The 23,588-nt window shown below is 56.2% G+C and overlaps 1 protein-coding gene across 3 annotated transcripts in view; it reads right to left on the reverse strand.

Annotated features, from left to right (window-relative positions):
• Positions 1-23,588, reverse strand: part of LINGO1 (leucine rich repeat and Ig domain containing 1) — a 154,927-nt gene that overhangs the window by 9,399 nt on the left and 121,940 nt on the right. Inside the window, exon 1 of one of the 3 annotated variants that reach the window (XM_030498529.1) lies at positions 7,487-8,246. The exons of 1 other annotated variant lie outside the window; for it this stretch is intronic. In XM_030498529.1, the coding sequence (XP_030354389.1) occupies positions 7,487-7,492 (6 nt within the window). In that variant the 5' untranslated portion in view covers positions 7,493-8,246. Of the gene's footprint in view, positions 1-6,564; positions 6,665-7,486; positions 8,247-23,588 lie in introns of those variants that run through there. One more of the 3 variants, XM_030498530.1, reaches the window with a different exon arrangement.

Here is a 23,588-nt window from a genome sequence, read left to right on the forward strand (position 1 = left end):
CAACCTCCACTGTAAGAACCATAAGGAGACATCTCTGAAGCTTTGTGATGTGACCCCCTCTAATAGCCACAAGTCTGAGCCGCTGTGTCCCCGGCACTGGTTTGAAGGTGGAAAGCCAGATCAACATCTCAAATGCCACACAAACAGCAAATGGGGACCAGTGAGCACATCCCGAGCCTGCAGCGCTACAGAGCAGCGCTGCTGCAGGGACTGCTCCTGTTCCTTAAGCTGAAGTTTAGACCGTACTTACAGCACCACATCTGCCCCCAGCCACATCCCTTGAACGCTCCTACAACCAGTGCAGGGTACCTAGAGAAGAGCTGCTCCAGAGCGCTGCAGCTTCCCTTGGAAACCTTGGGGATACCAGCGAGAGGACTCGGAGGACATAGAGCCAGAGGATCCGCTGACTCCAGGGAACCTGCTGATTTACCTCCCTTTAGGACCGGCCCTGATATTTTTATACTGCTGCCTAAAATAAGTGGCCTGGGACGCCTTTTAGGAGAGGCTGACTGCAGCCCAGCCCAGCGAGGATGGCTCTGTGATAACCCATCAGTGGGACAAGCTGCATGGGGCAATGAGGGCATGTGTGTGCCCTGCTGCCAGCATCAATGGTCCCATGGGTGGCATTGCCAGAGCTGTCCCTGCCCCATCTCCCACAGGACATAGAGCACAGGGTGGTGGGCTCGGGCAGGGGCACGGCTTTCAAGGCGCTGCAAGAGATGAAAGCCCTGGTCCTCTCCATCCACCTCCTTCCTCAAGCCAGATCTCTCTCTTCCCCCCTCTCCTCCCAGTTATGATTAAGTTTTGTTCACATAATAACAAATCTAGTGCCGCAGGAATTTCCAGGAAGAGAGAAGTGGAGAAAAAAGGGAGCCAAAGACAACATGAGCGATGGCAAATGCGGGGAGAAGATTCCTCTTCCTGGCCTGGCTTTCTCTGCTGGTTTTACATGTATAATTCTTTTTTCTTTCCCCCTTCCTCGCTTGTTTGATTTCTGCATTATTTATGGCTTGTCTTCAGGGCCTGTATTTGCTGTTATTGTTTCATTCAACAATAAAATAGATTAGATAAAAACCAACTGTGCTGAGCCACGGCTGAGCACGCCTGTCCTGCAGTCAGCGTGCCCACAATGCTGGGCAGAGCAGGTGCCAGGGGCCAGGCAGTGCCAGCCAGACAGGGATGGGGGTCACCACCTCGCCAGCCCTTCCCAGCCCAAAATCCCTGTGGAATGTGGCCTGGCCAGGATTTGGGCTCTACATGCTGCCAGCCCTGCTGATACATGTCCTGTGCAGGTATAGGGGCTGTCACAGAGCTCCTGGTGTGCTGGTATCCCTCCCCCAAAAGCAAGAAGGAAAAAGTGGGAAACACTGGTTGAGAGGAGAAAACTGGAAACTCTGGGATTTTTTAGGGCAATTTCATGAAATCCAAGGCAGTGATTTCACCAGCAAGGGGGCACTGCCCTGCGAAGCAGAGGCAAAAAGCACAATCAGTTTAATGCCAGTGGTAAGGGGTGTCAGCACGCCGGAAGCCTCAGGAGTGCCGTGCTGTTCCTCAGCCTTTTCTGTCTTCCAGCGGGCACCTCCATCCTGTGGGCATGGAGAAGGAGGAGGGACCCACTGCGGGAATGGAGCGGTTCCCCGCTGCCCTCAATGGAGGGCTGCTTTGGGGTGGTTTTGTTGTGTTTTGCTTGAGCTGAAAGAGATGCTTTCCGCCCCTTCCTCCTCCTCTCCAGTGATGCTGATAATAATACAGAGCCTGCACGCCGGGCTGTACGTGAGAACAAAAGTAATCACAGGGAAATACAGTGCATAGGAATTAAATCGGAAATGCAAGGCCAGGGTTTCCATTTCGGTTCAGCTTCTGTATCATTTCCCATTGAAAGGGATAAACAGGCTGAGCACAAATCAGTTTAATGGCAGCACCTAATGGCAGCGCAATTCCATGTTTCCCGGAGCAAATCGTAGCTCAAGCCCAAAGCGGCGGCGCAATCCATAGCTCCGGGGCATGGCCACGGCATGGCACAGCCCCCCGGGATGCCCGCTGCCCTCGGAGCAGTGCTGGTTCACTGGAGCACAACAGGGCTGGGGTCCCAATCTGGGCCTGGGGATGCCAATGGGCTCTTCCCTGCCCTATTCCCAGCAGGAAACAGGCGTCCCTTTGGTGTCGCTCCCATCCCTGAGGTCCTGGCAGCAGACCCAGACCCCATGGGAGCCTGCAGAGCTGTGCCATGCTCCCCCAGCATGGGCCCGGGATGAGGAAGGGAAGGAGGTTTTCATGCTCCTCAGCACTATGGCCCCAATTCCCTCCCTTCGCCTGGCTCCTGCACAGCAGGCTCAGTTAAAGCACGGCTACCGCTGCCATTTAGTTCTTCTACCTAATCCTCATTCCTGTGCCTTGCTCTGTGTCGTACCACAGCAGAGCTGGCACAGAAGCGAGCTGCCAGGCCACTGCTCACCCATCATGTCCCCCCTGGCTCCTAGTTTGGGTTAGATCCCATTAATCTGGTTCTCTGTGGCTGCTCCCAGTCCAAAGGGGAGGTGGGGAAAGGCTGGGATCAGGTAGGAGAGGGGGGGAGGTTTGCCTGTGCTTGGCTAAGAAGAGCCTCTGCAAGCGCTCAGGCTTTGCTCGCCACCCCCAGGTTGCCTCTGAGGTCTAAATCAGTTGTTTCCCATTTCACACTCGACATCTCAAATCCAAACAAAGAGCTGAAAGAATAGATCACGTCAAAATATTTCTGCTTCTCCCTCCTACGAGAATTCCCCATCAGAGACCAATCCAATTAAGGTGCTGGTTATGAAATTAACCATAATTACAGGAGCGATATTTAATGTTTTGCATTCTGATGAAGAAACAGAATGGAAATGACAAAAAAAAACCAACCCAACAACAAGTGGGTCCTACTGAGATAACTAAGAGCAGTGTGGGGTGGGGGGGAAAACAACAGTGAGGGTGGCAGGGGCTGGGCTGCACCATGGGAACCAGCAGCAAGGGCAGGGACCGGGTGCTCCCAGGGACATCCCTCAGGGAGCAGTGGCCGGTGTGTCCCCCAAAGCAGGGCTCAGCCCAGCCTGGTGGCTCCAGCAGGTATTTTGCCATCATCTGAGCATCACCGGGGTGGTGTTGGGCCATAGGAACCGTGCCCCAGGAGGCACAGCCCAGCCCTGCACCTCCTCACCCCCTGCAGGGACCCTCTGGGACTGTCCCCAGCTCAGGACAGCAACCCCAGCCCTGAGACAAGGGACACAAGAGCTGCACTGGGGAAAGCCTCTGGCCTCTGACCAGGACATGTAGGTGCTCCTCTGGAGCCTGGGAGAGTCGTGTCCCATGAGTGGACACGTGGCCACTGCAGGATGCTGTGGGCACTGAAAGATTCGCTGGCTTATGGAAAACATTGTGGAAGAAAACATGCAGGACAGTTAAACAGGAGCCATTTACGTGCCTATAACCAGCAGAATGAGTGAAACCAAGCCAAGCTCCCTGGCTCTTACAACAGGGATGCTGACCTGCTGCCTAGCCTGGTCCCGTACTCCGTTAGGAGATGCTGTTTGGGTGGACTATGGGGCTATGAAGGGCATGGGATAGTGGCCGAGGCGTTGGTGATGCCAGAGGGAGGACTGAGCCTCTGGTGGGGCTCACAGCAGGGCCCCCCCAATATGGCCACGCTGCTGCCAGTGCATCAATGCACCCTTCATCCTCTCGCAGGGCAAGGCATGGCCTGGGTGGGTTCTGCTGCTCCTGCAAGGTGCGACCACCCAGGTCTTGCCCCAGCACAGCCCTTAGCTCCAGGGCTGTGGGACAGGGATGGAGCGAGCCTCACGCTCCCTGCCCGAGCTAAAGAGGGGACGAGACCTCCGGGGCATTCAGCAGCACTTATTCAATTGCCCGGGTCATGCTGACAATTAACTCAGACACGGCCACCTCAGTGTGATCTGGCTTTCTCCTGGCTCGCTGTGCCAGGGGGGCAGAGGCTGTGCTGCGCTGCTGACAGCTCCGGGGCTGGGGTCCTGCCCTTCCCGAGCCAGCCCCACTCCTCTCCCTCTCTGCATCACCCTGTCCCAGAGGCTGAGGACTCAAACAGGCTGTAAGACGTGTCCCCAGCAGGGTCACAGGGAGCTGGGGCACGTGGCAGAGGCACGGAGATCTCCCTCCGTGCAGCCATTCCCCTCTGCAAGCTCCAATTCTTACTCCCCTGGATGGAGAGACAGAAGCGGGGAAGAAAATTGAGTCGGAAGAAAATTGAGGCCATGGCCTTCAGTTGGTTTCTCCCTTTATTTTTCTTGGGTTGTTTGATTTGACTTAAGCATTTGTAGCCTTCTTCTCTCTCATCACAGCCTCCCCTGCTACCTAATGAGCTCTTCTGGCTCTTTTCCCACCAAAAGCCATTTCTGCTCATGCTAAGGATAAACCCTTCCCTTCCCTTCTTCGGCTTCAGCAGAGAACGGAGGAGAGCTGCTGACTCAGTGACTGGATGTGTTCACCTTCCCTCGCCAAGCTCTGGGCACCACCAGCTCTGCCCTCCTCTCCCTGGCTCCAAACTAGTGCCGTGGTGGCTGCTGTTGAGCACGAAGGGTGAGTACGGGGACACCGAGCTCACATTGGCCTGTGCCATGGAAGGAGAGTCAATATGAGCCAACAGCACCACCGACATCCACCCCAGCACCAGCGCTGCCCAAGCAGACTGCCCAAGGGGCCGCAAGCCAAGGGGGTGACATGGAGAAGTGTCTCTCCAGCAGTTTCCACACCCGAAGCTTGGCAAAAGAGTCGGTGGAGTCGCTTTTTCCACCAGGACATTCACAGAGATGTGTGTGCCCATCGCAAGCACGTCCTCCCCTGCCTCGAGGGGTGACAAAGATGTCACCCAGTGTCATCCCAGCACCCAGCACACCTCATGGAACCACAACAGGTTCGGTTGAGCTTTGTAATTCAGCAATTGCACTATAATTACACCGTAATTGTGGCGTTATTATAAGGGGATTTCTCAAGCCCTAGAATAAAACTTCAAGTTACAGGATTTTATACTTGTTACATACATCATGCAATATAAACTTCAGCATCATTACAGTGACTGTATTAAGTAGGAGACTAAAGGAACAGTAAGTCATTCAGTCATGCTGTTAACCTTTCAGTGATATGAAACAGTGGTAATTAGAGGTATCCCAGAGTAATTACGTTATAGGTGTAGAGTAACTGCAGCATGGTTGGTATTACAGAAGTATAACCATTTGTTTTGCAATTAAACCCTCCACAAAAAGGCTTGGAAAACCTGACTCTTCCCCAGGTGCTGCATTCCCCAGCTCCAGCATCTCCTCCCGTCGCTTCCTGCCCATCCCATGGGAACCTCAGTGAAAGCTGGGGCTGCCCAAGCACTCGGTCCCACTGCCATAGCCCTGCCAGCTCCAAGCTGCTGGCTGGGGGCTACAGCCCAGGGAGGAGGAGAAGCCCCCTCTCCTCCATGTTATTAAGCTACCGAGCCAACGTGCGCCAGGAAGGAGCCAGGAGCCGCACAGAGAACGCATGGCAAGCAGGTCGAACAAAGGTTTGGGCTGTGGTGCTGGCGTGGGGCTGGGATCGGGGCTGGGATGGGTTGGGCAGCGCAGGCAGCCCTGGTAGGGTCCATGCAGCCCCATGCAGAGGCACAGCCACACCGCTGCTGCACGGCCGTCTCCAGCAGGCATGAAGGTCAGGTCAGGGCTGCTGCAAGTGGCAGAGCAGCGAGCACAGGGTTAAGGCTGGTGGAAGGCTGGGATGGGGATGTGGAAGGGATATCATTCCAGAGCCCAGCTCCGGTAGGTGGTGCAGGGGAAGGGGAGACAGAGAGAGAAGGGAGAAAGGGATCTGTGGAGTGGGGCTGCTCCTGCCCTCCAGGCAGAGACCGTGGGGAGCAGCATGGGCTGGGGGCTGCCACCGGCCCCTGCTGCAGGCCAGCACGGAGGGTCTCTTGTTGGAAAGGGTGTTTGCTGTGGAAGGACCATGGATGGCAACTGCTCGGGTGGGCAGACAGAGGCAGCTGGGCTTCACCAACCAGCATCCAGCATGCACCCGCGGCAAGGAGACCTGGTCCCACCCGTGCCCACACTCACCCGCTGTCCCTCCCGCCTACTGCGAATGGCTTTCACAGCACCAACGCTCCCATTTCTCCTGCGAGGCGGCACCTCCAGCCCCTGGAGCAAACCATGCCTCTGCCCTCTGCTCACACTATTTATACATCCAAGGTGAAAAATCCAATAACCTACACACAGTATCAGAGAGCAACAAGCAATGGCACTGCCCGGGAGGGCTCCCAAAGCCCTTCTGGCCAGCAGGCTCTGGAGCATCCCTGCAATCCTGGCTGCCTGTGAAGTCCCTTCCACATTAACTCCTTCTGTTTCCTGCCAGACACAAGCCGAGGGCTGAGCCCACACTGGCAGCCTGACCCCCTCCCCACCAGCATCTTCTGTTCTCCTGGCTGGCTCCTGTGCATGGGGCTGAGCCCAGGCGGGGGGGACCCTTCGGTGCCCCCAGAGCTCCCCTGGAACCTGAGGGATCATCCCATCCAGCAGTAACTCCCCACAGCCCCCGACTCACCTACGTCCAGGCTGGGGGGCTGGTGATGGAGAGGTGAGCCCCTGCCCTGGAAAATTACCCCTCATGGCTCCTGTCTTCAGCCCGGTCACTCAGAGCTCTCCCTGCCTGTATTTAACCCTTCGCGTTTCTGCCTTGGGGATAGGCAGAGGGACGATTCCTCCTCTTGAATTAACCCTTGCTGGCTGGGGGAGCTGGGCACTGCCTGCTCGAGGGCTGATCTCCCTGCTCCCCAGGCAGTGCTGTCCCGGCCAAACCCTACCTGAATTGCAATCTGCTCCAGACCGGCTAACTCATCTGCTTAACTACCAGGGGGAGGAGGAGGAGAGCTCCCACATCAGGATGCAGCTCTGTGCTCGCCTCAGCACCACCGAGCCCCAGCCCTTCGCCGGGAGAGTCAGCCCCGGGGGGCCCGGACCCCAGTCCCGGCTGGCTGGAAGCTGCCGATTCCCGCAGGGGCTGGGCAGAGGCAGGGGAGAGGCGCAGGGATCTGGGCAGAGGCGCGGGGAGCCGGGAGGGCATCAGCAGAGGGAAGCCGCCCGGGCAGAGCGGGGCGGTGGGCGCTGGAGCAGCCCCCAGGCCCCGGGGCACACACTCCCCTCCCGCCCCACGCCCCGCAGCCCCCGGCCCCGCTGCCCCTCCGCGCCCGGCGGTGCCCGCACCGCTCCCCGCCACCCGGACCCGCACCCCGGGGCGCGGTGCGCACCCGGCAGCGGCGGGCACCCGCGGCACGCACAGACACACGCACACACACACGCACCGGCCGTGCCCTCTCCGGTGCACGCACGAAGTTCCCCCGAGCACCGGCGCGGGTCCGGCCCGAGGGAGGGGTCGAGGACGGAGCCCCCCCCCCGCCCCAGCTTCCCCGCACCGCCGGTACCGCCAGCCCCGCTTCCCCCCGCCCCAACATCCCCGTCTCGCTTACCTGCATCTCATTCTCGCCGGCGATCTCCTTCGGTCAGAAATGGCATCTCCCCTGGCCCCCCCCCTCCGCCAAACCCTCCACCTGCAGTAACGCAGCTCCCCCTCTCCGCAGCGACAGCTCGAGAGGCGGCGGCGCTCCCTGGTCCAAGCCGCCCCCCACCCCCCTCCTCAGCCCCGAACCTCGGGGAAGGGCCGGTCCGGGCGCGGGGCCGCTGCGGGGCCGCCCTTAGGGACGCGCGGTGACCGGCTGCCTCCGCTCCGCACCCGCCGTGCGGGGGGCGGCGGCGGCGCTGCGGGGCGGCGGTGGCGGCATCGCCCCAGCGCGCTTGGCACGGCCCGGGCTCCGCTCGCCCGCTGCCGCCGGCCGGGTCTGCCGCGGCCGGGCTGGGAGCCGCCGCCGCGCCGGCCCCCGCCTCCCCTCCGGGAGGAGCCGCCGGCGGGCGCGGGGCGGTGCGGGCACGGGAGCGGCAGCGGCCAGTCCCCTCCTCCCGCCGCCTCCCCCGCTCCAGCGCGGCGAGGGGCGGCCCCCCGGGGCTGCGGGACGGGGCTCCCCGCGCACCGGCGCTGTGGCTGCCGCACACCGCGACCGGCGGTACGCGGGGACCGGGGCTGGGGCCGGTGCGCGGCTGGTGCCCCCCGGCAGCCCGGGCGCAGAGCGGGGCCACCGGCAGTCCCTGTCCCCCGCCCCGCGTTTGCTCGCAGAGGCTGGGCTGGAGGAGTGGTGCTGCCGGTCGCCCTTGCTTCAGTGCCCAACCCTGCATGAGCCTGCCGAGGGAAGGTGCCAGGCTGCCCTGGGGATTTCAGAGCGCTCCGTCCTACAGCAGATACCTCTGCAAAGACCTCTTTTGTCACTGACACCCCACACCGGCACATGAGAGGAAAAGGGCTGCAAGGGGAGAACACCTCTGAGGACTGATGGGGGCCCTGGTGATCCCAAAAGCCTCCTTGGAGGCTTGATGCATGCTGAGCTGGTGGCATCTCATTCAGGACTTAAGTGCACGACTTCCCGAGCGCTGCCCACTGCTTCGCCCCCTTCCATAATGGACACTGATTTATCGAGCAGCATTAGCAGACTTGCCCAGCCCTGGCTCTTCCAGCAGCGACTGGTTTCTCCAGCAGTAATGGACACAAACTCTGCTTCTAATGTGCATTTCCCCCCTCCTGCTTCCCCTCAGCAGGCTCTTCCCGCTCTGTCCTGCTTCTACCCAGCTGTCCCCTCCCATGGGCCAAGGTAGACAGACCCAAGGCAGCTGTGCCAGAGCCCTTCACGTTGGCACGGGCTCCTTTGCTGGGTCCCATGAGCCTTCCTTTGGATGGCTCTTTCAGCCAGTGGGAGCTTTTGAAGAAGATGATGGCTTGGCCTTCCTCCACCAGCCATTTAACCAAGCCCAGGGGTGGAGATTCCCATGCAGAGCATCCCTCTGGGCAGGCCTCCCTTCCTCCCTCCTGCAAAAGCAGAGCCGTGTGCTCGCCCCAGCTCCTCCTGTGCAAAGGCATCCTCTCACCCTATGCCCATGCCTGCCTGCCCCAGAGCACCGGAGCCCAGCGGCTCTCCTGAGCCCATGTCCCTGCATGGACTATGAGCAAAGCCCCTCTCTGCACTCACACAGAGGCTGCTGCCTCTCCAGAGCTCACATTGGAGCGTGTTCTCCTCCCGCGCAGCACATGCGAGCTCCTGAGTGGGGCAGCAATAAACAAAAGGTAGGCACAAGCGAGGCCAGCTGAGGGCTGAATCACTCCAGCTCCCTGCTCCCGCTCAGCATTCCTGCCCATTCCCAGGCTGCCACCTTTCCTTCAATGGGCACAGCCCCCGGCTCAGCTGGGGTAAAGGATCTTTGTGGCAATAAACACCAGAGGGGTGACAGCGTGTGTGTGAATGCACCGCATGCTCCACTCCTCACATCAAGGAAATTCAGCCTGGCCCCTCTCAGTGGTTCTCAGGCCTTTACTCAGTGCAGATCGATGCCTCTTATTATTATGGCTATTCCAGCGATGCCATCGATGTTAATAGCACTTCACAAACACAGACAAAGCTTGCAATCTGAATGCAGCCAGGAAAAAAAAAAAAAAGAGGTCGAAACACAAGCTAAGAGCTCTGAATGCTGTTTCTAATGCTTCCTTCCCTCCACGGTTAAAGCCCCAATAAGTGCAGGGCACCGGGTATTCAATACTGACACTCCAGAATAATGCCTGGCATTGTCTGGTGTGAGAAGGGGAAATTTCACCTCGGCCCTTCCACAAAGATACGGCGAATCCGCCATGCAAGCAGCACTGGTGGCATGCGAGCGCGATGCTATACGCTGCCTGGAAGCAGGGGGCCTTCCAAGACCGTCTTTCCCACCTCCGCTCCGATGGCTGTCCCCACCCCGGCGGCGCGGCAGAGGACGGGACTTGGTGTGCAGAGCAGAGACGAGCTTTTGGGCTAAGATGGCATCTGTGCACACTTCTCCTAGGGACAAGTCCTGTGCAAAACCTGCCTTTTCTGTCATCTCTGCGTGTGATTCCTGACTTGGGCAAAAAGGAAGCATCGCTTCGTACCTGCTCTCCCAGCTGGGCACAGGGGTACAAAGGCCTTTATCCATGGTGCCAGAGTTTAAGAGGAGCCAGTATGTCTGATCTTCCCAAGGAGCCGTTTGGGCTTTTCCCTTCCTCCAAGTGCAGAGGCGTAACTCTCACCCCACCTCATGGACAACACTTCCTTACCCATCAGCCCCAAGGACACCTCAGACAAAGGCAGATCCCAGCAGCATAAACCCTGCTGATCCCAGCAGGAACTGCACTGGCTCCCATTTGGAAGCCCCAAAGGCTCCCCCATTTCTGCATTTACTGAGCTGTCCGTTGTGAGCTCTGTGCTGGCAGATCCCCTGTGGCCTCCCTGCCCCAAAATGCTGCCATCACGCAGCCCTGATGCAGCAGTGAGCTCTGGGACTGTAGCGAGCCATTGGGACAGCTTCCCAGGCTGAGACCCCCAAGGACCAGTGAGCCCCATGGCTCACCCCACACAGCAGCAGAGGCACAGGTTTACCTGGGACTGTCAGGTTGTCCCCAGCTCTTCATGGGCCACCACTGGCCAGCATCTCGCCACCACAGACAAACTACCAACCAGGACTGAGACAATCCCACATGCAGATGGTAATGCAGCACACCCTTAATGTATGGCTGATATGAAGGTCTGCCTGAAACGGAGCAGCGATGCAGCTCAAAGGGGTTAAGTTTATAACGTTACCTGGAAGAACAGCATCAATGGGACATTAGGAAAAAGAACAGGATAACTGGGTACTACTATTCCTGCTTTCGTAGAGGGACATTCAGAGTTAAGGTAAGGGTGAGCTTACTGTTAATGTCCCTGAGGTGTAGTACAAGTGACAGCGCTGGGGACAGCCAGAAGTACATAACCAAACCTCACTGGAAGTGCTGCCCTCTCCTGCCCCAGTAACAGCGCCTATCTATTTGCAGCTGCCAGCTTCATTCCCTTCTCCCAACAGCTGGAGACCAACTCCAGCTGTTGTGAGAAGCCACAAAGATGCACTCAGATGGGTCAACCTCCTTCTTGCAGCATGGAGTGACTCAGAACATGGGGCACCCCATCCTGCCCCCCGTGCAGCCCCAGGCTGCCGAGCACACCGCAGGGAACAGCTCCACTCACGAGCCCTCATCAAACATTTTCCTCTCTAAAACCTGCAGGGAGCAGCAAGAACATTTGGGTGTCCATCTGCGGGGGCTCATCCCTCAGACAGATGCTCCAGCTCTTTGCCACTGCCATCCTCAGATGATAACGGGCTGTGGCAGATGGTTCCCTTCTGTTGGCAGGAGGCAGGAGTTTATCCCTGCTCCGAGCTCCTTCCCAAAGAGGCAGCACCTGCACACATCACAAGGGACCGAGCCCCTTGCCCGGGCAGTAGGAGCCAACCTGCCCCTCAGTGGGGCTCTTTATCTCTCTTGGTTTTGGTGCACATGTGCAGGAATTCCACAAAAGGTCCAGGAAGGGCTGTGCTGGCAGGAGGGAGATGGATTTTAATTACTCCCATTATTATTATAGTTCCTTTTCTTTCAGATTTTCACACTTTTGTCGTAACAAGCTGAGCTGAGAAAATACGTGCAAATGCCAGGCTGAGATAAGATGTACCACATCTTGAAGTACTGCCAGCACCAGCTCTGGGAACACCAGATCGGCTGTCTGCCCCTCCAGCCTCCTCCCTTTGTCAGCAAGGACAGAGAGGGATGTGCGCATGCTCTGCCCTGCACACCCGGAGAGGAGGGTGCCTTGCATCCCCCTGAGGCTCCTCCATCCTGCCCAGTCTTAACCAGTCCCTGGAGAAGGCAGCTGTAAGCTCCTGGCTGTTTGGGGTGGGGATGGAGAGGTGATGAGGGTGCCTGGTGTTTGCCTTGCACAACACATCCCTCTGCCCACATTGGGGCTGCAGCAGGGCCTAAGGGTGTCTCAGAGCCCCTGGCTGCTGTGGGTGCAGTCACGGGAGAAACGTGCTCCCGCACCACACGTGTTTTCTTCCTTGGAGGTGGTGACATTTCAGGGTGCGTGCGGGGGAGTGGGATGAAGGGGCGACACAGGATATTCCTGCTCCCCCGTCCCCACGGCCATCTGGATGTGTACTGGTGCCTCCTCACAGCAGGCTGAGTCAGTCCAGTGGCTTCTCATTATCAGCTGGAGGGAGTCCAAATCCTGCATTGTACGGCTGCTCCTGAGCGAAATTGAGGATCGTTATCAAGTATCATCATAATGGTTTCTCGCTGTATGTCTTGTACAGCTCCTTGCCCTGGTCAGGTGGTTGACTTGGAGCAGAAGGAGGCAATGTTCCAAAAATCCCTCGACCACCACTTGGGACTGCTGTGGCTGGAGCCATGCAACGTCCCCATGGTGCAGGCCATTGAGGGTGATCCCACCGCTATCCCCATACACAGCCTCTCTTACTGCAAGGCTGCAGCCTCTCCAGCAGCAGCAGACACACAGCCAAGCCCATCTCCAGGCATCTCTGCTCAACTGAAGCAAGGTGAGAGGCAGGAGATGCTGTGCTAGTGCCTTGTCCACCTCAAATCATGACATGACCCCCATGATGCACCAGAGAACAGGTAGAAAGAGGAGAAAAGCCTTTCTGTAGCCCCCCTCCAGCAGGTGCTGCTGAAGGGGACATGAGATGTTGGTGCACAGGGGCTGCCCCAGCTCAGCTCACCCAAGTCTCCGCCAGGGCACTGCCACCTCATCCTGTTCAAGTCCAGGGTGCAGAAATTAGGTCTTGCTAAGAAATGCTCTGCTGCAGAGAGAAGCCACATGTCCTGATGTCAGCCTGACTCAAGTGCCTGATAGCTTCAATGCTCTGTCAAGCAGCCCGAACACGCCACGTGAAGGGCTACAGGAAAAAGCTCTATTAAATTCTTAAGCTCATTGACACATATACAGAAGGTATTAATAATATCAAGCATCTCAGCTGTTGTAGCCCACATCCAGGAGATGAAAGATAATTTCTGGGACAAGGAAGTTATGACAGTGAGAGCTTTTTAACAGCTTGGTGTAAGAATAGGAACCGCACAATGGGACAAAGAGTGATGATTAAAGATCTTTGCACAAAGGAGAGAGGGGCTGGAGACAGCCGAGACTGTGGAGGACATGAGAGTCGTGCCGGATGCCCACGCAGAGAAAGAAGAGGCTGTGCCGGACAAGGAGGATGGGAAGGTGGTGCGGGAGATGTCCCGCTGGGGCTGACTCACAGATGCTTGGCAACTAGCAGAAAGGGGTCAAGGTGCCTGAAGGGGATGAAACGGGCTCCTCACCTTAATGTCTAGAATTGGTTTGCAGCCAGCCTGGCAAGGGGCGCAGGGAGAGGGGATGCTGGGGAGCAGGGAGGAAGCTGAGCTGCACTGGAGCCTGGGCAAACACACTGGAAGCGCAAGGAGAGGTCTGGCATGGGGCAGGGTGAGGACGGAGCTCTGCTCCCCAAAGGCCACAGCAGGAGAAGTGGAGGCAGCGGACCCAGCACCCAGACACCCTCGGAAGCGTAATCACCATTAACATCCTTAGTGTTTCTTTGCACACATACATGCTCCCCTAATGTACACGGCACATGTAAACAGCCTCCTAGTGACATTTGCACGCCCAATTACATCTGCATATCATTGATTTACATGCACAGTTGGAGAGCAATTAAAACATTGGAACCTGCTTTGCACATTCCCAGGGCCATGCCGTGAACCCACGCCGAGGAGGAAGAGCACCCTGGCCTGGTCCCCTACGCCTCGTGCCTTTGGATCTCTCTCCCCTGCAGCAGTGTGCATGGTGAGCCCACACCAATGCCCTCTCCTGCACCACCTTCATCTGCAGCAACCCCAAACCCAGCTGCAACGTTTGCTGTTTGCTCAACTCCTGTCATAAGTGACTGGCGCCTCTCCAAAAAGGATTAAAAGCAGGGAGTGAGAAACATAAAAGCTCGTGTAATTATGTGCAAAAAGCCCCTTAATAATTTATAGATGGAGAGGGTAAATATCTTCGTGTGTTATTCAAGTGTAGCTCATTGTCCCGTTTGGCTTATACCCAGAGTGCACGCATCACAGGCTTTATCCGGGAGGCTGTTTTGCCTTTAATACCTTTCATAAATTATTGAATTTATAAAGAGGAAAGCAGGTGTCATGTCACTCCTATAAACAGCTTGTTAGTTAAAACTAACGAAGGTGGGGAGCAACAGTTTCCTCTTGCCTTGTCTAGCTCCTCTCCCGCTGTTCTTGCTGTCATCTGTGATGTGCTGCAGACCTCAAGCTGGGGCAGAGCAGTGGCATTTGCCTAAAAACCTGAGGTCCCAGGGAAAATCAGAAGCACTGGTTGCCATTGCCTGGGGCACTCCTGCCCTCTGGCTTCCTTGTGCCCTTGGTGGAGGCTGAGGAGGGGGTGAGCATGGAGAGGTGGAGGGGGTCTCTGGCTCCATCCCCTGCTGTGGCATCATAGAATCATGGAATCAACCAGGTTGGAAAAGACCTTTAAGCTCATCAAGTCCAACCGTTCCCCAGCACTGCCAAGGCCACCACTAACCCATGGCACTGAGGCCTCGGCTACACGGTGTGTGAACACTTGCAGGGATGGTGACTCCAGCACTGCCCTGGGCAGCCTGTTCCAATGCCTGAGCACCCTCTGGGGAAGGAATTGTTCCTCATCTCCATCTAAACCTCCCCTGGTGCAGCTTGAGGCCGTCTCCTCTTGTCCCATCCCTTGTTCTTTGGGAGCAGAGACCAGCCCCCTCCTGGCTCCATCCTCCTGTCAGGCAGTTGAAGAGAGCGATAAGGTCCCCCCTGAGCCTTCTCTTCTCCAGACTAAACCCCCCCAGGTTCCTCAGCCGTTCCTCATCAGACTTATTCTCCAGACCCTTCACATGTCACCTATGGTCCTCTGCTCAGACACAGCAATGGGGCGTTAACTCCTGTGGGTACCCAAGGATGCTCTGGGCACGCTGCTCCCGGGGGCAAAGGACAGCATGAAAGATGGCAGGGGACAGAGATCTCCATGGCAGGAGAGATGAACCCAGACATGTCCCTGCCTGGGGGTCCTCTCACCACATCAGCCATGTCTGTCCCCATCTCCAGCAGAGCAGGGCCAAGCTGTGAGGCTGCTCCTGAGCGCAGGGGGTTTGGTTCCAGCCTGGGTGGGGGAAGCACAGCACCTCCCTGGGCTTTTTTGCTGAGCGAGGCAGGGTGTTAGAAGGCCGCCTCTAAAAACAGCAGACGTGTGACTGAGTCAGGCAGCGCGCATCTGCATGAGGGAGGCGCCCCGAGCACCCGCGCACAGGAAAGCCAATGTGCAAGAGCACCCACACAGCCTCCCCGACCCATCCAGCCCATGCAGACCCCCCCATGCAGGCTGTGACCCCCCGGTGCAGGCTGTGTCCTCCCCTGCACCGTGGGACAGGGCACAGCGACCACGCAGCACCGAGGCGCAGCAAGCCAATGCTTGGGAAGCAGCTGGTTCGGAGGCTCCGCTTTCACACCCATGAGAGAGTCACTGCAGAGATGAACCCCCACACGCACCCTCTCCAAATATAATCCATATGCATTAAAAAACAGAGACGGAAAGAGGAGCCATCAAAAGTATTTTAAACAGAGTTTCGAGCTAGTGCCAAATCCGGGTGGATATGCTGCAACGCAAAGAACCCACACGGAAAACGTCGCTGTGGTGAAGCCGGCGGTGCCAGCATCCCCGCGGCTATGTATGGCATGGCACGGCACAGAGATGGGGATGCACAGAGCAACCCAAGCTGCTTCAGTCCATGACTGCCAGCAGCAAGGCACGTTTGAGCTGCATGATGAATGGTGGACCCTTGAAGAAGACCCAGCAGGGCCTTGCGGGCATGGGAAGAGGGAACTAAAACTATTGATAATCAATTAACTCCTTCAATTACAGAAGTCTAATGAGGTAGCACAAAATCAGCTCTAATGAACATCAGTTTAATAGAGGCGGTTCCTCAGGGCGCTGGTTTTTGGCTCAATCTTTACAAGGTAGGAAACACTGCAAAAGTACCAAGCAATTAGTGTCACTTAATGAACACCCGCTCCCTGCTCTCTGCAGAGCTGATGGGTCACGGGTAGAGGGTGTCTGTCACAGCACAGAGTGTCCCTGACCCCCAGGACAGGTCCTGCCCTGTGCCCATGGGTCCTCAGCGTGATGGCCAGCTCCGGGGGAGCCTAGGAGGTGGCTCTGCTGCCACAGCTTTGCGGGCAGCACGGAGCTCGTTTATCCCAGCAGGGCGCAGGGATCCTCAGGATGCTGCCGGATGCATTAGCTGCTGTAAGATGAAGCGAGTGTCACAGGGCCCAGCTCTCCCCTACAGGCAGCTATTTTTTCCTTTGCTTTGGTGACAACAGCGTAAGTGACAAAACAAATGTCACTGCCCGCTGGCTGCATCCTCCCTGGAAACCTGCCGGGTACCATGGAGCGCACAGGGAGGGCGATGGAGGGGAGATGCTGCTCCCCCACAGCAAAGCACCGTCCCTAACATTGTGCCCATCACAGGGGCAAGCGGTGGCACAGGGAGCTGTGCCAGAAGGAATCCTGGTGGAGGACAGCGTGGCTGTCCTTGCTCAGCAGGACACTGCCGATCCAGAGCCAGGGATCTCCCACAAAGCCGGGATCCCAGCGGTGCCACCCCTCGGAAGGCACAGTGCTGCACCGGCTGCGCTGGGGAGGGATTTACATACTAAGGAGCCTCCAGTGGAGTAAAAGACAACCTAACATCTATTTTGGGTCTGAAAGCCAAAGGCTCTATTTCGAATCCGCTAATCAGGTGAGAATACAGCAACCTCGTGCAGAGCGGAGCTGGGAAGGAGAGGGAACCCCCGGCTCCTGGCAGTGCTCCCCACTCCACAGGCAGGCCCCACGGGGGCTGGGGGGGGCTTCACGGCAATGTGGCCCTGCTGCCCCATCAGCACCCACCAGAACTGGGCTTCCAGGGGAAGGGAAACCCTGCTCTCAGCCCCGAACTCCTGCCACACTGGGTGAGCGCAGAGGGGCCCTTCCAGCATCTAACCCTTCATACTAGGGGGGTTCTAACCCCCCCTTAATCCTCTACATGTGCAGAGGCTTCCAGGGCTGTCCAAAGCTGAACCAGAGCACAGATGCTATGAAGAAAGCAAAGAAGAAGGGGAGAACTCCTGCCACATCTCTTGGGTCTGAGCACTGTTCCAAGGGGTGCAATGCATGGGCTAGCCCCAGGGCAAATGTCCCCTTGGCACAGCCTAGGGAGAGTGTAGGGAGGAGGTGGGGAGCCTGGAAGCCATTCCTGCCCTTCCTGTGTAGAGCTAGGGCAGAGCTTCATGGGAGGAACCCAGGAGTCTCCCAGGATCACTGGTGCTGGCCAGGATAAGCCAGTAGGGAAGTGCAAGGCAGTGGATTGGAGGAAGAAGATGAGGCAGGTAGATACAGGTAGGGAAGATAACAGCCTCACATGCCTGGTACTAGACCCATAGGAAAATCTGAACCTAGGAATCTCCAGTTCCCATGAGCAACTTATCTGAGACCAGAGTAACCAGCCACTGCCCCCAGCTCTTACAGCACCAACTGCAGATCCCAACCTTGGCAGGATATCGGACCCGCTGCTCAAATGGATCTACAGAGATCTCCAGGGGATGGTGCCCTGGCCTGGCTGCTGGGCAAGGCTGCACATCTCCCCTCCAACCCTCCCAGCGCCCATGTTCGCTGCAGCGTGGAGGGGACACGGGCACTGGTCCTGGCTGGCCTCCCCAAACCATCTTGTTACAGAACCACTGAATCAACCAGGTTAGAAAAGACCTTTAAGCTCATCAAGTCCAACCGTTCCCCAGCACTGCCAAGGCCACCACTAACCCATGGCACTGAGGCCTCAGCTACACGGTGTGTGAACATTTGCAGGAACGGTGACTCCAGCACTGCCCTGGGCAGCCTGTTCCAATGCCTGAGCACCCTCTGGGGAAGGAATTGTTCCTCATCTCCAGTCTAAATGGCCAGAAAAGGTGCTGAGAGTGGGAGTGTGAAATGCTCGGGGAGGTGCAGTGCAGGCTGTTGTACAGAGGCTGCTCAAAGAGCAGGTTTCATTAACAGCTATGCAGCTCCAGGCACTGGAGATTATTCTCGTCTCATTTCTTGTTTGGCCGACTTATTCAAAGACTATTAATGGATTAACTAAAATTCTTACGATGCTGGAGCAGCATCTTCACAGGGGCTTTCGGGAGGTGGAAGGGCAGCTTTCATGTTATCCTGGAGCAAGTGGGAACAACGAGAGGTGCGGAGTCCTGGCAACAGCAGCTCTCTCTCTCCAAAGCTGGCAGCGCTGTCGAGAAACAGTGCTGTCTGGAGGGCACCACATCAGAGGCTGGCAAGCCACGTGGGCCCTCCTGCCTTCTTCCCTCTCACATGTTATGCTCTGCAGCTTCTGGGCTCTGTTTCATGGGGTTTGGGGATGCAGGGGACCAAACCCAGGCATGTGGGAATTCTTCCCACAACCTTCTGTTGCCACGTCCTCCTCCCCGCAGGCAACTCCCACTGGGGTTGTCGCTCTGATAAGCTCTGATTCCTTGTCCCAGAAGGTCCCATGGCCATGCTCTGGTCTCCCGCAGCCCTCCCAGCCCGCAGATAAGCAACCTCACAGCATCCCTTGTTTTCCTGGGCACATGTGGCAGAGTCTTCCCCTTTCTCACCCCCCTCCCCATCAACTGGCAAAGCCCCAGTGGTTTCCCCCAGAGAGCGTGTGGTGAGACACAGCATGAAACTACTGCAGATAATTAAAGGATTGAACGGGGTATTGGAGAAGAGCAGGGAGCTTGCAACATCCATAAATAGCTCGCCTCGCCGAGCTGCTTAACTCCTTGCTTGTTCTTGCCAAAGTGCAGACCCCAAAGGGATGGTGCCTGTGCATGAATAGGGGTGGAAAGTTCAGGAGCATATTTTTAAACCATTCAGGCTGCACTCAGGCTGAGTGATACGTTATTGCCTGTGTGTGTCACTTGAAATGTCTTATGAATGCAAGGGGAAAGGAAAAAAAAGCACCGTTCTGCCTCTCTAAACTCCCACCCCTCTGCTCCTACCCAAATAACGTCAGGCTAGAGCTGACAGGCGAAAGCAAAGCACCACGAGGGAAGGCTGGTTAAAAGCAGCATGAAATGCTCTTCTCTGGCAGGAAGAGGGCTGGTTTGCAGGGCTGGGGGGCAGCAGGCACACATCTACACAAGGACAGCGGGGAAGCAGGGAAGAGCCTGCTAGAAAAATACTGGGGACCCCAAGGAGGCCCCAGGATGGGCTCCATTCCTAATGGAGATGGTGTCCTTCATCTCACATGGCAGAAGATCTTCCCCAGACCATGGGAATACCGGATATAGAGTCAGTGGCCCAAGGACAGCGGAGAAGCAGAGTTAACTAGTCTTGACCATTGCCCCAGAAGCACAGGAGGCATCAACCCATTGCTCACGCCTGTTACCCCATCCTGGGTCAGAACAGGATGGCATCACCTCAGTGCCACGGTTCTGGGGGGCTGGCACTTGGTGACAGTGACAGCCTGCCCGTCCCCAGGGCTGGCAGCCAGCCTCAAGCTGTGGCTGGAGACAGAGATACCAAAGAGCCTGACAAATGGCTGGAGCCATGGCGAGATACAGCGGGACAGAGGGAAAACAAACCAGAAAGTGGGAAATCATTCCTCTCCTAAATGGTGCTGATGTAATTAAGCAGCACGGGCTTTATGAATGATACCATCTCTGCCCTCGAAACACATCATTACCTCCCTCTGGTAGAGCAGTATTTTTAAATATATATTTCCTCTTTAAATGCCAGAGGAGAAGGCTCTGTGGCTGGGATGCTGGGATCCGTTGCTAATCACCTCTTATTTCACCCAGTGGCAGGGAAGCGTTTCGTGGGGAGTTCTGGCTCTCCTGCACACACACCTCTGCTCTGAGCCACCACTGCACGCTTCTCCCCTTCTTCTCCTCCCTACCACCAATGGAAGGGATGACGGAGCTGAACTTGCATCCTCCAGCCTCAGAGGGTTTGGGCCTCCCCATGCCCAACCTGCCTGCGATGCCAGTGCCAGGGGTCCCCTCACATCCTGTGACCCAAGCTCTGTGAGCCCCTCACCATGCTGTTTTCCTTGGGAGAACATCAGGGAGATGAGGTATTTCACTGGCCGCTGACCTGAGCTGGTTTCCCCGCCTCTGGCATCCTCCCCATCCCAGCGGGGTCTGGGTGATGCTCTCACTTTTGGTGCAATTTGGGTTCTTCTGTTCCCAGATAACTCACCCAGCCCATGCCACGTCTGCCATGAGTGCTCCCCACAACAGATTAGAGAGGCCCAAGCAAGAACGAAGGGCTTTTGTGCTAGAAATTGAAAGTTGATGGAGTGTGTCATAGGAAAATGACAACAACCTACTGTACCTCGAAAGACAATTATTTTTCCCTCATTGGAAGTGATTGAATTTCTCCATCAGTGACACTACTAATGTCATCAACACCAACAGCTCTCTTACGGAAAGGCTCTTTCTCAGCTGTGCAACCGAGATTTCCTCAGAGCTGCAATTTCCTCCCCTCCCTGCTTTGCTTCTTGCTCTTTTGCAGGACGTGCTCAGCTCATGGTCAGCCCAGAGGCCAACTCATCAGCTGCGTTCGCCCTCCCTCCCCATCCCCCCAGCTCACAGATGCATGCCTCCATCAGAGCTGCTCCTCCACACTATTCCTGAATATGCTACGGCTGGAAATGACAAAGTTGAATCATGTTCCTTCACTGTGATTGGCCATAGCACCCTATCTGCATTACAGCAGCGGGGCTGCCCTCGGCTGGCTGATGTATGTACCCAGAAGAAGCTGGGAGACACGATGCCCTTTCTAGAGATGGGGAAAAGGGTCAGGCTGCCCCTCCGCCTGCAGTGGGATTTGAGGGTTGTACAGCCACTGGAGCTCTGCAGACCTGGAGGACCATGCTCAGGCAATTCCAGCCTCTCCCACCACCACCTTCAGTGTCATGGACACCGTGCTGGTGCTGGACACTGGCCTGGGTACACCCTGCAGCATGTGGGGCTCACACCAGGGTGAAAGGAACAGCGCTGCTACCCAAAAGCCCCCTTTCCAAGTACATCCCATAGCACCAATCTGCACTGCAATGAGGCTCCTCACAAGCCTTATCCTTCCTCTCCATCAAAAGCCCTGAGGACCCTGGGGAGTGCAGGAAGGTGCCACACCACTCACAGGTCACAGCCTGCCCCACGCTGGTGCTGTGCAGGGAAAAATCCCAGCTGGAAGGATAGGGAGGGAGATGCCATGTTGGGGTGAGCAGTGAGGCTGGCAGGCAGGCCTGTCACCCTGCTCTGCTCTGGGGGTGCCACGCAGGCTTGGGGGGAGAAACACGCACGCTCCGGTGGCTTTCAGAGCCGCAGATGTTGTGTGGGTTGGGAGCACATATGTTAGATATACACACATCTACGCGTGTGTGCGTATATATATACACAGACATGTATGAGAGAGACTATTATAGATACAGATTTACATATATAATCAACACCAGAAATTACTGCAGGGTTTTTAAGATAGCAGAATCAGCCCCAGATATCAGAAAATGCCTATCTTTATCTCTACCCGCTCAGCTTGTGCCTTTGGTTAGCCTGGCGAACGCCACGTGCTGGAGTCTCAGCTGGGAAGGGTGCTGGAGGGCGCTGGGGAGGCAGGATGGGTGCTGGAAGGGTGCTGGTGAAGCAGGGCTGCCTGTCTCCCACACATGCACTCTGCACAGTGTCCCAGGAAGGAGCAAAGCATCTTCCCAAGCCGAGAGCCATGCACAGGATGCAGAGGTACCTAAATCCTACAGCCTGAGAGGGAGCCAGAACACAGCCCACATCCATGAATGAGCCAGGTTCGTGGATGAACCATATCATTAATGCAGAGAAAAGGCCTCTCAGGGGCAGGATTAATCTCCTTCTAAGGTAGCTGCCTGAGAAAGGTCAGATGAATTGTGCCTGGACCTGCCTTTTTTTCTCCCCACTGTCTATAAATGTCATCCAGCCAGTGAGCTCAGAGCAGGTACCTACAGGTGAAGCAATTCCAAGTAGGCAGCCGCTGCTCTGGATCAACTCTGGAGTAGACCCATCTGCAGACAGCACAGGGAGGCAAACACACTGCCATGGCTCAGGGTTTGGAACTCTGAGATTTGTTCCAGCCACATGGCTCGGCTGTTAAAAAGTTATGACCACTTCAGCTTGGTAAGTGAAACTTTGCCATTCATTGTACGAGATAGCCCCAAGCAGCATCACCCAGCTGTAAAGTACTTCGGAGCTGACTCAATGTCACATTTAAGTGCTGGGTGCATCAGAATTCAGGATGCTTTGGAAAGGTTATGTAAACCATTACATCAAATCCTGGGAGAGTTATTAAGGTGTGCGGCAGAGCATGGGAGAATGGGTGATTATCTCACAGCAGCGCTGTGGAACCAACACGAGCGATGTCCAGCTTAAGGATGTAACTCATTCTCCTTACAAGCCGCATTTTGTTTTTCCCTAGTGCTCCTTAAAGAAGGAGGAAAAAAATCTGTTCACCACCAAAGAACTCCCTATTCTGGAACCAGCACTGGGGAGATAAGAAGGCTTGAAAAACAGAAAGTTTCTCTCTATTGGAAAAGTCTATTCCTCCCCTCCTTCCTTATGGAATCTTGTATTTCAAATTCAGTGTGGTCTATTAACTCCAAATTTATTCTATTCATCCGAACTCGTGCCTTTGAGGACTGGGGGGAGGACTGCATGGTTAACTTTGGAGTTACCTGCTATAGATTCTTGAACCTCTCAAAAGTCCGTGGGCTCCCCAGGGAGTTCCTCAAGTCTGCAGCACTTGCCTGCAAGGATATGAAAGCATCTGCAGGGGTCTGCAATTCCTCAGAGTTTGGAACGGGCCCAGCCAGGTTGAAAAAAAGACATTAAGAGATCTTTAGAAGCAGCAAATGCATTTTGTAAAGCCCAGAGATGATCTGTTTGGGTTAAATAACAGTAAGAAGCTTGCAGAGGCAACATGAATGCTTTGGAAATGGCAGGCTCGAAGCAGCCAGTTGAAGGAGCTCTGTTAGTCAGCAGACATCGTGGTGTTGTGAGAAAGCAGCCAAGACATGGTAATTATAAAAGCATCCCTGATGGAGGTCCTGCAGCATCCTGCCTGGAGCATCTCCCATGTGGCAATGCTGCCTCCTCCTGAGAAAAGCCACCAAAACCACACAGAGACAGCTAAAGCTGTCTTGTAGATCTCCTAATCCCACAGGATTTATCCCACAGGCTTTATACACCCCATCTCCATGTCAAGCAGTCTGCGTCCACCTCTGGGTAAACGACTGGGATATTGCCCCTTTGTGCACCAAACAAGAAGATCATTCAGGTCCTTCCTAGACTAAACCCTACCTAGCACATAGTCACAGACCAGCAGCTCCCTAACTGTGGTCCAGGACCCAGGCATGGGTCTTGGCAGATGCACGGGGATGCTGCATGGGACACATGGGCTGTGCCTCCCCAGCCCCACGCACATACACCCACACTCAGCCCCTCGCACAGAGGAGAAAAGCATCGCTGAGTAATTCAGTTCATTCCTGGACGAAACGGGCGGTGTGAGCAGCGCTGGGCGT

This window comes from Strigops habroptila, chromosome 9, assembly GCF_004027225.2.
Source record: "Strigops habroptila isolate Jane chromosome 9, bStrHab1.2.pri, whole genome shotgun sequence".
In the NCBI taxonomy this organism is placed as follows: Eukaryota; Metazoa; Chordata; class Aves; order Psittaciformes; family Psittacidae; genus Strigops; species Strigops habroptila.